A 14,503-nucleotide genomic window follows, 5' to 3' on the forward strand; every position below is an offset into this window, starting at 1 on the left:
GTCCTCACTGACACTCGTTCCCCTATCCAACTAATGTGGGATCTCACAATCCACCTCCGTTTAGGACCCAGCGTCCTCGCTGGCACTCATTCCCCTCTAATCAATGTGGGATCTCACAATCTATCCCCTTTAGGGCCCTAGCATCTAGCATCCCCTCTCTCCAACTAATGTGGGATCTCACAATCCACCCCCTTTTAGGGCCCAGCGTCATTGCTGGCCCTCATTCCCCTCCAACCAATGTGAGATCTCACCATCCACCCCCTTTAGGGCCCTAGCATCTAGCATCCTCCCTAGCACACTGCAATGTCTGGCTCTGATACCATTTGCAATAGCTCAAGCCCACCACTAGCAGATATTGTCCAATTTGGCCCGTAATGTATCGTCGTTAGCCTCCAGATTTTAAAACACGTATGCTAGGGAGAGGTTTGCACACCCTTAAAAAAATGTTTCGTTCCCCTCTCCAATCGATGTGAGATATTACAGTCTACCACCCTTCGGGGCCGCCAAGCATCCTTACTGGCACTCGTTCCCTTCTCCAACCGATGTGGGATCTCACAATTCACCCTCTTCGGGGCCTAACATCCTCCCTAGCACACCACCGGTGTCTGGCTCTAATACTATTTGTAACAGCCCAAACTCACCACTAGCATATATTGTCCGCTTTGGCTCGCTACGTATCGTCATCAACCTCACAGTTTTAAAACGCGTCTACTATGGTGAGGTTTCCACACCCTTCTAAGGAATGCTTCAGCCCCCTCTCAAACCAATGTGGGGTCTCACAATCCACCGCTCTTCAGGACCCAGAATCCTTGCTGTCACTTGTTCTCCTTTCCAACCGACATGGGATCTCACACAAAATGACTAGAAAATTTTCAGTAGACGCAAAGGGGAAGATAATCAAAGAAACGATCATTGTTAAGAAAACATCAAACGGTATTGGCAGGCTGTCTCCTGAATATGGTCAAAGAAAGGTATAGAATCCAAAGAACTTCGAATCTGCAATATGCAAACTCATATGACTTGTTCATGATACAAGAAGAGATACTAGTGCACCTCTAACATATACATATCAAGTAATCAAACTAAGACTCAAGTCAATTGCTAGCTAGAATCCATCTTAAACTATCTAAAAAGTGCAAACAAGAAGTAAAATGAACTTAAATCTTTCCAGAGCCATTGTCAGATCATTATTAAGAGCAAGAACATTCGGTCGAGGAACTAACCAGAGCAGGGGAACTACTGAGCTCGTCATTGACCTCAACGATTTTCCCCGACACAGGAGAGTTAATATCACTGGTAGCTTTGACACTTTCTACCGCACCGAAGCTGCCATCCTGTTTAACAGAGGTCCCAACTTCTGGTAATTCAACATAGACAACATCACCCAAATGATCTTGAGCATGATCAGTTATGCCAATCGTTGCTTTATCCCCTTCTACTTTCACCCATTCATGAGAGGTAGCATACTTCAAGTCCTTAACAACTGCACAAATTGGAGGTACACGTTATTTCACTACACTCATGTTACAGCTTGAAAACAATAAATAAAAGTGGCATGTGAGATGCCACATCGGTTGGAGAGGAGAACGAAACATTGTTTATAAGGGTGTGGAAGCCTCTCAATAGCCGACATGTTTTAAAAACCTTGAGGGGAAGCCCAAAAAGGAAAACCAAAGAGGACAATATCTGCTAGCGGTGGGCTTGGACTATTACAAATGGTATTAGAACCAGACACCAAGCGGTGTGCCAGCGAAGACGCTAGGCCCTCAAAGGGGGTGGATTTTGAAATCTCTCATCAGTTGGAATGGAGAACGAAACATTCCTTATAAGGGTATGGAAACCTCTCCCTAACAGACGCGTTTTAAAAACATTGAGGGGAATCCCAAAAGGGAAAACCTCAAAGAGGACAATATCTGCTAGCAGTGGGCTTGAGCTGTTACAAATGGTATCAAAGTTAGACACCAAGCGGTGTGTCAGCAAGGACGCTAGGCCCTCAAGGGGGATGGATTGTGAGATCCCATATCGGTTGGAGAGGAGAACGAAACATTCCTTATAAGGGTGTGGAAACCTCTCCCTAGCAAACGCGTTTTAAAAACTTTGAGGGAAAGCCCAAAAGAGAAATCCTAAATAAGACAATATCGGTAAGCGGTGGGCTTGGGCCGTTACACGACATGTGCATAGAGTCTATCTACTAGCAAAATCAGGGAGGAAGATTGATATCAAAACTACATAATGAACGATATCAGCAGCTAGAAAGTTCACCAAGGCACTGGTGTTAGTTCATATAACAAGATTGAAATAAAAACACATGAACAAATCAAAGGAAGGCGATAAAAATGAAAGTAGAATACAATATCTCATGTTTGGGATTCATCACACAATAATTCAAATGGAAGGTGAAAACATAATGCATATGAACAGATGTAGATTTAGCAGTAGAATAACATCTGTGAACCCAAAAACAGAGACAAATCCTGCAAATCTTGAAAAGGGTCAGCCATTGATCAAACAAACGGCAATATAAACAAAACCCATCAATGGAAACTGAGATCTTCGAATGTGAAAAGAAGATCGATCAGTTTCAAATATTCATCTACCAGACAAACAGATTAATCAAAACTGAGAAAGAATTAGGAAAATCAGCACATAAAAAACGTGGGTTCGGCTCACCAGAAGCAAACCCTCTATGGGGTATTGAGATCCTGAGATATGAAGCAACTCTTGAAGCCCAAACCAATCTCGACGCCATTGATGGACCTTAAAGTGCTCTGTAAAAACCCTTTTCTCTGCTTAATGATTTGAGTTGCCGTCGCCGCTAATCAGCAATGTGGGATCAATATCATAGGACTATAGGGTTGGTAGACAATATATTTTTGTTTTTTTCATTTTATTTCTTGGTTTTATACTTTACATTTTACGTATTTTGGGTCGATTTCGTTATGTTGGATGTGGGATCATACGCATTAGTCCAAAAGTAAAGGGAATATATATGATTCAAACATGAAACGGAAACTAAGAAAACTACAGCTTGGAAAAGAATCCCCCCATCGGCGAGTGAGCCTGCAAGGTGGTGGGTCAATGTGTCGCCAACAAACTCACTTATAACACAGTGATAGTTCGTGATCGGTGCCTTTGTTGGCTCTGCATCCTTTTAGGTAGGTGGGGTTCACATATTTTTTTTACAAAACTTATTCATGTGATCAATTTTTTTCAACTAAAAAAACATCCATTATTAAATATTACATCCATGAATTTTTTAGGTTGGCTTGGTTTAGGTCGTTTATTTAATTTTTTCCATCGACTTTAACCTTTAACCTGTTTATCTAATTTTTTTTCCATTGACTTTAACCTCTGGATGAACTCAGGTTCATGAGTAATTTTTTCCATCAACCTTCTGTTTATGGATGAAATCAGGTTTTGTGAACAAATCTTTCTTTTATTTGATTTCTCTTTCCAACCAAATCAAATTCAATTAAAAAAAAAAAAAGGAATTATTGAATAAACCTATTTATCCATTTTTTATTCAAATTCAATAAAAAAGGAAATAGGTACTGAATGAACAGGTTCATGGAAGGAAAAAACAGATTTGAGATGAGTTATTTGTTAATCGAATTGGGTCTTACGAAGACATCTTTTTTAAAAATGAAATGTGATTCTTTGTTTTTTACAAGTGTTTCAAGACTTGAGAGCTATGAGAGACTCTGGTCGCTTTACTTAGCATCCAAATGTCCCACATATAACCCTTGTGAAAGATACCATAGAAACTGAAAGAAAGTACCATAATTTTGGTTACCAATCTTGTTTTGATAAGTTTAAAACAAGAAACCTTCTTCACAGCATCTAATCCAAGCATGTATGCATAATTCCTTAACTAACATACAATGGTGGATGTGTATTGGAAACCTAAAAGGTCCATACAATTTTTCTTCATTAACTTTCGCAATGGCAGTCAGTGCCAGGCATCATCAAGCTCACAGGCAGTGCCAGGCTACTTCACTTCAAAATCAAACACCCACAGTTGTCTTTTAAAAGAATTTTCCTTTGCAGGCAAACATATTGCTTACTCTACTTCAGCCAAGTAATCATCAATCTCAGCAGGGGTTAGTACTCTGCAAAATAATATTGGCGTACCAGAAGTCAGTATCAATCGCAAGCGCTTCTGTTTCGGATAGAAATCGACAAATCAAACTCGAGAGTAGAGACGAGATCCAAGAATACATGTGTGTGTGCAGAAAATGGCTACTCTTAACAGGAGAAGATGAATGAAATAGAGATACCAAATGTGCAGTCTATTTCTCATGACATGAATGCACCACACAAGCCTTAAAAGAAGTAACCATCAAAATCTTTTTTAATGCTATAACATCAGCTTCATTAGCAATTGATAACTCTACATACATATAAAACATTTTTGGACCACTAAAGACACTCGAGAATATGCAGAAGGTTGAGATTTTCCAGTTTCAAGCGTTATCATTCAAACACGCAACTTTCTAGGTTTCTACACTAAACCTCACCAATTTTGGTACATTACACTCGTAATGAAGCACATTAGCACAATAACATAACAGACAATTCAATTATGTATAAGGGTTTTGAAGCTCAACCCAAGGGAAAAGATTTTTCTTTCCAGTAAAACAGAACAGGAGAGACCAACCTGAATTTCTTATCCGTGCCAATGATTCCAATTTCAATGTTTTTGCTTGAGATCTGACCTTCAAATCTACGGAAGAACAAAAAAGATTACCAATGATTAGCCATAAAATAAGAAACAATAATATTTGGGTGCAGACAGTATGCATATACATAATTTACAAAATGAAGATTTTAAATTTAGATCACTTGAAAGAACTGGTCAGAGAATGAATATATTTAGCTTAAAATACTTTCACCAATCACCAAGCAGCCCTATGGTGCTACATGATTATGAAGTTTCATATCTTTTATATACTTTCTCTTCTATGTAAATTAAGGTCTACGCATAATATCATCTTGAGAATCAGACCTAGCAGGTGCAAGAGAGAAACTTTGAGGCCACTTTTAGTCTTCTAAAAGCACAGGCCCTTTTGAATTTGAGTTCGTTTTAAAATATAGGCAAATAGATTAGCCTTCCAAATTTGTAGGAAGTAACTTCCAAGTTGACCAAGGAAATTGATCTCTCCAGTTGAACTCTTATTAAATGTTAAGATTTGTGTGGATAATGATGAATAAAAGGACGTAAGTTCTCCCTGTCATCATTACTCCATCTTCATCCCAAAAATGCTATCATTTCATAGCATCTCCTTCACATGAACTAATCCTCACTAAATTTCCAAGGTACAGAGAGAACAACATACGAAGAAACAAAGTTCATACATTAAACGAGATTCTTTAAAATATACATACCCCTCTTTTAAGGTTAAGATGGCAGTGTGCACTGCATCATCAAGCTCCATATCACCGGTATACCTAAATTGAAAAGTAAGATCGCCAAAACTGTCAGGAAAATTGGATGAATGATACCAGGAACCAAAACAACCCACAAAACTATCTGTGGTATGCTACTTGGCAGCATTAAAATCAGATGCAATGGATAAATTTTAAGTTCACAAAGCTAGCTTTGGGTTCTATTTAATAAACTAAACAGAGTAATTAATGTGAAATCTGACGCCGATACTGCTCAGTTTGACTAACGAATTCAGCGGCAGAAAATAGAACAGATACCTTTTTTCTAGAAATGTTTTGGCGTTAGAAACATTCTTCCCCATTGCAGAGGCTTTCCAAGAGAAATATGAACCAGATGGATCCACCTAGGGAAAAAGTATTCCATTCAAGAAGAGAAGTGAATTGAGGTATAGCTTTTCAGTGGTGCTAACAAAAATTCATAACTTTCTATAAATATATTCTATATCTATGTGGATAAATATATATACATATACAAATACATATACATATAAGGGATCAATATTGTAGCACAAGACTTGAAAGGAGAAACAGCAATTACACCCGAAAAACAAAATAATATTCAAAAGGTGAGAACCTGGATTTCATTACCAAGTTTACATGAAACTAAAATTAGGATATGGATACAAAAGACAGAGAATTATAAAATTAAAAGCCTCCTTAAATCAGGCATTTAATGTGTTACTATTTTATCAAGATATAAGAGATAATCTACCTGGTACAATTGAGGACCATTGTCGCCAAACCCAGCAACCAGCAAAGATACTCCAAATGGCCTTACTCCACTAAAGACAAGAAAACACAGAAAATAAAACTTTTGAATACATGGACCAAATTGAAAAGATCTATTAAGGCAAATGGCACCCAAGTTCCAGTCTGAAAACAAAATATTGGAAAGGCCAACATGTTGCGGCAACTATTTTCATTGAAAGGAATGATGAATAAGAGAAAGTGGGGGAATGGAAGCTTGAAAAGAGTAAATTAAAATAGAAATTATTTATCGAAAAAGGATGCCATCCACATTATGTCCATTCAGAGACTTCAAAATAAGTTTTTTGCAAGTTAGGCAACACCAATTTGTATCAAGCTTTCATTTAAAATCTAGAGTTTGAACAACTTTCAGGGCAAGAATTGTGGATACCCAGATTGGGTGAACTCCTGCATTACAGCTGCTGTTTCCCTCACAAGTTGGGTGACCGGAATTGGTTCCTAAGATACATTTTACACAAGTTACAACCATGTGAAGAAAATCATAAATACTATTTATATATATATATGTTCGCTTACTCAAGAGGGAAAATTGGCCGACAATCAAGATTGTGAAAAAGCACAACTATATTAAAGAAAATCAACATGAAACAAAGATTGATCATGTTCATTTAAAAAGTTTGTGCTCTTAGTATATGAAAAGAGAAGAAAATGAGCACAATAGGAAACTGCATTAAAAAGGCCAAAAGAAGGGCCACAAAAGAACAGCCTAAGGACCACAGGAGAAAGGTCACGATAAGATGTAATTTGATAATCAATTGAATTTTTTTTCCTAAATATTCAAGCAGGCATGCACACACAAACTAAAGAGTACAGTTACGAAAAAAACAATATGAGATTTAAAAACTCTCTGTACCTAGTGTATCAAAGTGTCTTATGAAGATTGATTATACAAACTAAAGTGTTTTAGTTATGAAGAAATTTGACATATGGGTGGAAACCTCATTGTACCTTGTACAGTCTATGATATTGCTCTGCCTGCTTCCTACTTTTTCTGACCAGAACTCTAAAATCAGGACCCATGCCACTGTAGGAAAAAATATCATAATAGAACTTGAAGGTGCTTACTTAGGAAAAAAACGAATGCTAAAAATAGATCGACTCAAATAACTGCTCTGTCCGAGCTGTAATGCTCAAGACCACGGAGATGCATATTTAAAAGAAAAATATGACAGTTCATAAGAAGAATAACACGATTTATTAACAGTACCAAATAAAAACGTAAAACTACAATTCTTACTGATACTAAGTAACTTAGCTCCTTCCAATTCAAGGAAGATTTTTTTTCCAAAAGGCTACTCTATAGTCTTGGTACATAATGTTAGCCAATAGTGGACTGTATTTACAGATTCAGACACAATCTTTGGAGTTCAAATTACATGTTATCATAAAGGCAGAGTAAGTCACAAAGACAGCAGATTATAACGACTAACAACATCAGTCTGAGAACACTCCAAAAAGTCTATCCGTGAGAGAGAAACATAGAAGAAAAGTAATAACGCTGTGCCAAGAGGTGAAGAAAATCAAACCTATAAACAACTCCAATGTTTGGTGTCAGAGACTGTATCTTTTGAACCTGAGACAGAGAAAGCGTCATAAAATATAATGTGAACCATGAGAAAGGAGATAAATAAATCATAACTCGTAATTACTAAATTGAGTTGCGTACAGATGTTTCATCAACCAAGATAGAAGGTAGTTTCTTTTCAGTCGCAATGACAACACCATTGGCAGCTGCAAGGAAGAAGGTATACCCAGACATCAATACTTCGACATCCTTTTACACATATCCAGAGTTATAATCACCAACCACATAAATGCAACTTTCCAAGAGTAATTAATCAAGAACAGACAAATACATGCATGTATAAGCCGCAAAGCTAAGTATGAGATTGAATAAGCATTATGAATTAATCTAAGGTTAAGAAAACTAATAATATAATTAAAATAAGATCATAGTGCTGAGATCATAACTCGAGAAACAACTTCTTTATCCAAGTCCCTGAGAATTCTGAATAAATCATTATGTTCACACGAAGCAACATGAAAACACTGCTACGATGAACTTGATAAAAAAAAAAAACAAAAACTCAAACTCCAGGAGATCAATTAAACTAAATATCATAACCAAGCATCATTTGGCGTCAAGATACCTTTGATACCAAGAGATGTCTGACCAGATCCAACCGCTGTCAAGGCGTGTTCGATCTGCACGAGCTTGCCGGAAGGACTGAGCAAATACCACAAAAACACACCATAAGAAAGCAGAATCAAGAAAGAGGGAGGGAGTTGAGTGAGAGACCTGAAAGTGGTGAGAGAAAAAGAATACTGGCTGTCTCCCATGCCGTCTTCCAAGGAGTGAGTGTGATGGAGAGGAAATGGAGAATCGAGACGAGGTTCTGAAATGGGAGTGTTGTTGAAGAATGCCGGAGAAAAGCAGAGCTCTCTCTGGTGCTAAAAGACCCGGGGGATTTCTTGTTGCCGAAGAAGGCTTCTGGGTACTACGACGCTTCGACGGGCCCTTGGCATCGACCTGGGCCTTGCGGCTCTCGGTCTTTATGTTCTTTTACAACAGCTTTGGCTGAACTAATAAAAATAAAATTATTTTAAAATATTGATATTGTCCACTTTGGCTTTGGACCGATGTGGGACTTTCATCATCCAACACCTCCCCTCGAACAAAGCACGCCTCCCCTTAATCGAGGCTTGACTCCTTTGAAGTCTTAGTCATTCCTTCGTACCTTCCCTCCCCTCGAACAAAGCACGCCTCCCCTTAATCGAGGCTTGACTCCTTTGGAGTCTTAGTCATTCCTTCGTACCTTCCCTCCCCTCGAACAAAGCACGCCTCCCCTTAATCGAGGCTTGACTCCTTTGGAGTCTTAGTCATTCCTTCGTACCTTCAAGGAGGCTTGACTCCTTTTTGGAGTCCTTTGTTCGACATTTGAGGATTTGCCAATCTATTGGCACGGCTAAGTTTAGGGCATGGCTCTAATACCATGTTAAACGAACACGACTCTCCACAATGGTATGATATTGTCCACTTTGAGCATAAGCTCTCATGGCTTTGCTTTGGGCTTCCCCAAAAGGCCTCACACCAATGGAGAGTGTATTCTTAGATTATAAACCCATGACCATTCCCTAAATTAACTGATGTGGGACTTTCATCATCCAACAGTCTCAACTCCAGGCACGAGATACCGCGGTGAAACCAAACGTGATATTAAGTTTGTGCACAACAAGTCGACGAACCTAAAATCTAGAATTACCCCAACTCTAGAATTAACCGTTGGGGTGATTGGGAGCTCAGTAGTCATAGAGAAATGTCGACTCGAAACATATCTAGACCCTATAGAGTTGTTGCTTAGTCGCTTCAGCTCGAACTTTGAGAATGCCGCAGCTCTACGTTTATTTATTTTGAAAATTTAGTAGTTTTTTTTTTTTTTTTTCTTAATTACAAAATTTAGAGGTAACCTAAAATTTTGTTCGAACTTTGAGTCATCAAATTTGTTCAACGTCACTTAACCAAGTGGTATTGGACTTGGGCCACTTGTTGAACCATGTCATTTAATCCGTTTCATTTTTGGGCTGGGCCAATATGAACGTGGGCCTATGAACCGGGCAAAAATGGCGGAAATCAGAAACCCGTGGACTCCAAAAAGCAACCCGAACAAAACCGGGCACCATCATCTTGCTTCGCAAGAAAGGGTCTGCTTAAAGCTTACTGAACAAAGCTGTTTGTTGCTGCTTCTTCTTCTTCATTTTCCTTCAGTGTTGTAGGCAAGTAGATCTCTGTCTCCTCCTAATACCTTCTTGATTTTTCGTGTTCGAATCTTCATCGTTTTGGAATTTTGGAGCTTTTGATATGATTCTGATTTCTCAGTGTTCGTGCAGAATCTAGCGGGTTTCTTCAATTGAATCGCAAAATGTTTCTGACCAGGTGATGATCTAGTGCATTCTTTTCTGCGGCATTTTCGTTCTATTTTTGTTTTGTTTCTATTGTTTAATTTTGTGTCTCTCTCGTTTTGTCGTTCTGATTCTGGGGGTTTTCAGGACTGAGTATGATAGGGGTGTGAATACCTTCTCTCCTGAAGGTCGATTGTTCCAGGTTGAGTACGCCATTGAAGCTATTAAGGTATTCTATTGTTTTCCTTCCCTTTCGTTGTCTCATTTCTGGGCTTTTTCCATTAAAATTCGTATTGAAGTTTGTGAGATTAGGAGGAGGGTGGTGAAGTTGAGTGAAAAAACGTTAAATGCCTTTTTTTTTTGTCCATTTTGTTGAATCAACTGATTTTCCTTAATTTTTGCAGCTTGGTTCGACTGCAATTGGTTTGAAAACAAAGGAAGGCGTTGTGCTTGCTGTTGAGAAACGTATTACATCCCCACTACTGGTCTGCTCCTTTGCCTTAGAATTTTCTAAATTCGTTGCTATTGGTTATCATTGTCTATTGCGTATATTACCATATTCAGCTTAAGTTAGATGCCTAGCAGTCTACGCAGGCATCGTAATTGACATGGTTGCCCATGGGATATATACAGTTACATACAAGCTCAACTTAAATATCTTGCCATCAATCTTGAAACTGAAATTTGTACTCTAATTTAACTGAAGTTTAGTTATTGATCCATCTTCTTTTTTGTTTGGATTTCAAGGCAGCCTTTTTTTTTTCCTTCAATTGCGAGGTTGACATTTTTGGAACCTTTATTTAGGAACCAAGTAGCGTGGAAAAAATCATGGAAATTGATGAGCATATAGGATGTGCAATGAGTGGATTAATTGCTGATGCTCACACACTTGTTGAACATGCTCGAGTTGAGACCCAGGTGCTGTTGATGCTCTTGCCTTGCATCTATAGTTCTTATCTTTTAAAGGCAAGCTATTGAATTTTGAACTTCATGTTTTGCAGAACCATCGGTTCTCATATGGTGAACCAATGACTGTGGAGTCTACAACTCAAGCTCTTTGTGATCTAGCCCTAAGATTTGGTGAAGGCGATGAGGAGTCCATGGTTATTACTGCAACTTTTCTCTCTTCATTTTACTCTATCTCTTCTCCACTTCCTGTTGAATTAATCTTGACTCACTGAAAAATGGCAATGGCTTAACAACATTTATTTTGTTAATTAGCATCTATCTAAAATATAACCTTCACATGTATTATTTGATTAGGGAATTATTTCATGCTTAATCTTTCGGATGTAAAAAATAATGAGTTCTTGAATAAGTGACTTTCTGATGTTATTGACATGAATTTATGCAGATATTAGTATACTTTTCCAGTGATTTTATTTAGATGATATCCTGTCCTAGTAAAATGTAGGATGGTTTTATAGTGTATTTTGCACAACCATCTTCCATATTTGAAAGAATTAGATAATTTCTACTTTTCGCTATGTTGAAAAAGGATACATGTTGTCACTATTTTACTTGCTAATATAATACACTTTTTTTTTTTTCTCTTTACAGTCTCGACCATTTGGTGTAGCTCTTCTCATTGCCGGCCATGATGAGAAGGGGCCCAGCTTGTAAGTTAAACACATAATGAGCAAACTGATTTATGTGACTGTTATTTCACTGCAAACTGATATATGCGACTAGCTGTTATCTCACTGCATTCTGTATTTTGTACCACCACGTCCATGGCCCAAGTGATGGCTGTGGGTGTGTGTGTGCTCTTTTTTTTTTGCATCCTTCTGTTGGGATGGCATGGAAAAGGGGTTGTGTCGTTTTTTATATTTCATACTTTTAGGTATTTTTCTCATGTATTTCATACTTGTAGTAATCATACACCTAGGGAAAAAGTTCAAATTGCAACTTTTGAAATTTATGCGATACTGCCTGATTAGTTGCATTCAAATACCTTTGAGCTGAGAGACATGTAGTGTAGAAAAATGATATAAGTTGGAGAATTAAATGGTCATCCCCAACCCTAATGACAAAGGAGATTTAATTTAGAAAGATTCCAATCAACCGAAAGTCAAGAAAAAGGTATCATCACACTGCTACTCAACGGACCACCCTCAAAGAGATAATAAATTCACATGGGTCATCAAATGATACACTTTATCATTTTTATCCCAACGATCCTCATCTTTTTCTCTTCAATTGTTCAACCGTCTTCAAAATAATCAAGATTGACTCAGAGTTAGTGTTTCTATGTTTTCTTTTGAGATAAGGACCAAGCAAAAATGATTTGTTTGCCATTTTGAGCATTGCTTGTGTACCCGCTCATGTGGGACAAAGAATTTTTAAGGCAGAGTAATGATAAGGCTGTATAACCAGCGATGCATTAGTTTACAGTCGGTTTAGGATAATTTGTTGGGGGTGGTTATAACTAGAATATAGACATTCCAGTGTTTCTTTTAACAATGTAAAAATAAATTTAACATTTTCAATGGTAATATGCACTTCAGTGATTCTCCTTTGGTATTGCGTCTGGATTTACATTTACGATTTTTTTCTTTGCTTGATTATTTTTTTACCATTGTTTATGTTTTCTGTTTTATTATTTGCCAGTTTCAGTCTCATGCATGCACCTTCAAGCTTTATGAAACAAGTTTTGGTTTGGCACTCATATGTCTAATTTTAAGTTCACTCTATGATTAGAACATTAAATCCTCTGCTGAGGCCACTGCATTCATTTGCTTTTTAATGGCAAGTAATTTTTTTTAATCATTATTAGCTATTACTTGTTTGCATATTGATGCAATTTTTGATGTAGAGTTCATTTTTAGTTGTGTAGAATGCTCTGCTAGCATTGTATACCGTTTTAATAATATTCATATCAGAACTTTGTGCATCATCTGGATTATGCATTATGGATTAAGTAAAATTCCCTCCGTAATATGCTGGCAGAAATATTGTTTTCCCCTCGGTTTTTAACTTGATAATCTGTGGTATGCAGATTCTACACTGATCCATCTGGCACTTTCTGGCAATGCAATGCTAAAGCTATCGGTTCAGGTTCTGAAGGCGCAGATAGTTCTCTGCAAGAGCAATACAACAAGGTATGTTTTCTACTATATCGGTGTCAGATATAACTGAATTCTATGGTGGTAGACGGCCTTTCCTTTTCCTTCCATTTTCAGAAAAAAAAACTAGACAGATGAAGCCCATTCCAACCTCATATTTCTCCAATCATAGGATTTTGGTAGCTATTCTCGTTAAAATATAAAATTTTAGATAGATATGTGGTCACTAAGAGTGAACCTTTTATTTACAAGTAATATGAGGTATGGTGTTTATGAAGTTAAAATGTGAAAAGTTGAGATACATACATACATACATACATACATATATACGTACATTATATATATGTATATATGATATGTACAAGTCAAATGAGATACGAGATATATCTAATGCTTTAGAGTTTATATATAAAACAGCCATTTCTCTGCACTCTTTATTATTATAATTATTTGAGATAAATGTTACCATTTTTCACTTACCAAAGAAGTTCCAACAAAGAGCGCAACAAGCGTCACCTAAACGTTTAGGACTTTTACACCCATGCTTAAGCAACTACATATCTCAAAGTTAGAACACCATATGTTTTTGCGACTTATATTAAATGGACTTCTTGGTTTTGTTCAATTGATTGCAGGACCTAACTCTTAAAGAAGCTGAAACCATAGCACTGTCCATTCTGAAGCAAGTTATGGAAGAGAAGGTGAATAAATAATAGTGCATTTTTTAAACATAGGAATGAGATATCAAGAAGCATTGCACTTCTAACATTAACTTTTGCCATCTAATAATCTGTGGATGAAACTGCGTCCCTCCAATTTCAGGTGACTCCCAACAATGTCGATATCGCGAAGGTGGCTCCGACATATCATCTCTACACTCCTGCAGAGGTGGAGGCAGTCATTAGCCGGCTATGAGAAGAGGTTCTTTCAAAAATCTTCCGAACTGTTATGTTTCTTGTCACTGGCTTGTATTTGTACTCTTCTTTGTCTGGTGAGGGAGAATCTCAGGTTTTCGGCTACTTTCCAAGCTATTGGTGATGTGTTTATCAGTAGCTTGCAGATTAATTCTGGGACATTCTTGATGGTTTATTCCGAACATAGACGCACAGTTTGATTAGTCCTTTTACGAAAGCTCTGAACACGATTCTTATGCGCCATTTCGTTTCAAAACGTGAAAATATCTTGTGGCAAATAGGAAACATTCGAGTTAGCAGCATGCAAATTCATGTCTCTATATTCCTTCTTCTTCTTCCTTTCTTTTCTTTTTTGAATGTGACACTTGGATGCATTTATTTGAATATCATATATGATATGATATCTGTTCA

General features: G+C 37.4%; 3 protein-coding genes across 8 annotated transcripts in view; 1 reads left to right on the top strand and 2 right to left on the bottom strand.

The window, feature by feature from the left end:
- The window catches only part of LOC111495697 (glycine cleavage system H protein 2, mitochondrial-like), a 40,019-nt gene that overhangs the window by 11,929 nt on the left and 13,587 nt on the right, over positions 1 to 14,503 (bottom strand). Inside the window, exons 1-3 of one of the 5 annotated variants that reach the window (XM_023145860.1) lie at positions 8,364 to 8,374; positions 2,671 to 2,789; positions 1,224 to 1,483 (exon numbers count right to left, since the gene is read on the bottom strand). In XM_023145860.1, coding sequence (XP_023001628.1) covers positions 1,224 to 1,483; positions 2,671 to 2,749 — 339 coding nt within the window. In that variant the 5' untranslated portion in view covers positions 2,750 to 2,789; positions 8,364 to 8,374. Of the gene's footprint in view, positions 1 to 1,223; positions 1,484 to 2,670; positions 2,932 to 8,363; positions 8,375 to 14,503 lie in introns of those variants that run through there. The other 4 variants (XM_023145858.1, XM_023145859.1, XM_023145856.1 and 1 more) reach the window with 4 other exon arrangements.
- On the bottom strand, positions 3,761 to 8,731 carry LOC111495680 (proteasome subunit alpha type-2-A-like). Its single transcript, XM_023145833.1, has 11 exons — positions 8,513 to 8,731; positions 8,364 to 8,440; positions 7,880 to 7,944; positions 7,740 to 7,786; positions 7,162 to 7,237; positions 6,584 to 6,651; positions 6,158 to 6,227; positions 5,704 to 5,789; positions 5,386 to 5,448; positions 4,658 to 4,723; positions 3,761 to 4,109 (listed from the first exon to the last, which is right to left on the bottom strand). Exons 1-11 carry the CDS (start codon positions 8,551 to 8,553, stop codon positions 4,061 to 4,063), a joined length of 708 nt encoding a protein of 235 aa, XP_023001601.1. The 5' UTR covers positions 8,554 to 8,731; the 3' UTR covers positions 3,761 to 4,060.
- On the top strand, positions 9,903 to 14,412 carry LOC111495679 (proteasome subunit alpha type-5). Of its 2 annotated transcripts, none has more exons than XM_023145832.1 (10): positions 9,903 to 9,987; positions 10,102 to 10,147; positions 10,261 to 10,342; positions 10,518 to 10,598; positions 10,918 to 11,031; positions 11,115 to 11,216; positions 11,674 to 11,732; positions 13,112 to 13,214; positions 13,814 to 13,879; positions 14,001 to 14,412. In XM_023145832.1, the coding sequence occupies exons 2-10, from the start codon at positions 10,134 to 10,136 to the stop codon at positions 14,091 to 14,093; spliced, it is 714 nt and encodes a 237-aa protein (XP_023001600.1). In that variant the 5' UTR covers positions 9,903 to 9,987; positions 10,102 to 10,133; the 3' UTR covers positions 14,094 to 14,412. The 2 variants fall into 2 exon arrangements, with proteins under 2 accessions (XP_023001600.1, XP_023001599.1); XM_023145831.1 differs by having other exon boundaries at positions 9,969 to 9,987; positions 10,091 to 10,147.

The sequence above is a fragment of the Cucurbita maxima genome, unplaced genomic scaffold (assembly GCF_002738345.1).
Source record: "Cucurbita maxima cultivar Rimu unplaced genomic scaffold, Cmax_1.0 Cma_Scf00021, whole genome shotgun sequence".
In the NCBI taxonomy this organism is placed as follows: Eukaryota; Viridiplantae; Streptophyta; class Magnoliopsida; order Cucurbitales; family Cucurbitaceae; genus Cucurbita; species Cucurbita maxima.

Excerpts from the sequence above, each read along its gene's own strand:
- LOC111495680 (XM_023145833.1), bottom strand. The coding sequence starts at position 8,553 with ATGGGAGACAGCCAGTATTCTTTTTCTCTCACCACTTTCAG. Across the intron at positions 5,790-6,157 it reads ATGGTCCTCAATTGTACCAG|GTGGATCCATCTGGTTCATA; the intron begins GTAGATTATCTC and ends CTTTTTCCCTAG. Across the intron at positions 4,110-4,657 it reads GGCACGGATAAGAAATTCAG|AGTACTAACCCCTGCTGAGA; the intron begins GTTGGTCTCTCC and ends ATTATTTTGCAG.
- LOC111495679 (XM_023145832.1), top strand. Across the intron at positions 11,032-11,114 it reads ATGCTCGAGTTGAGACCCAG|AACCATCGGTTCTCATATGG; the intron begins GTGCTGTTGATG and ends CATGTTTTGCAG. Across the intron at positions 13,215-13,813 it reads TGCAAGAGCAATACAACAAG|GACCTAACTCTTAAAGAAGC; the intron begins GTATGTTTTCTA and ends AATTGATTGCAG.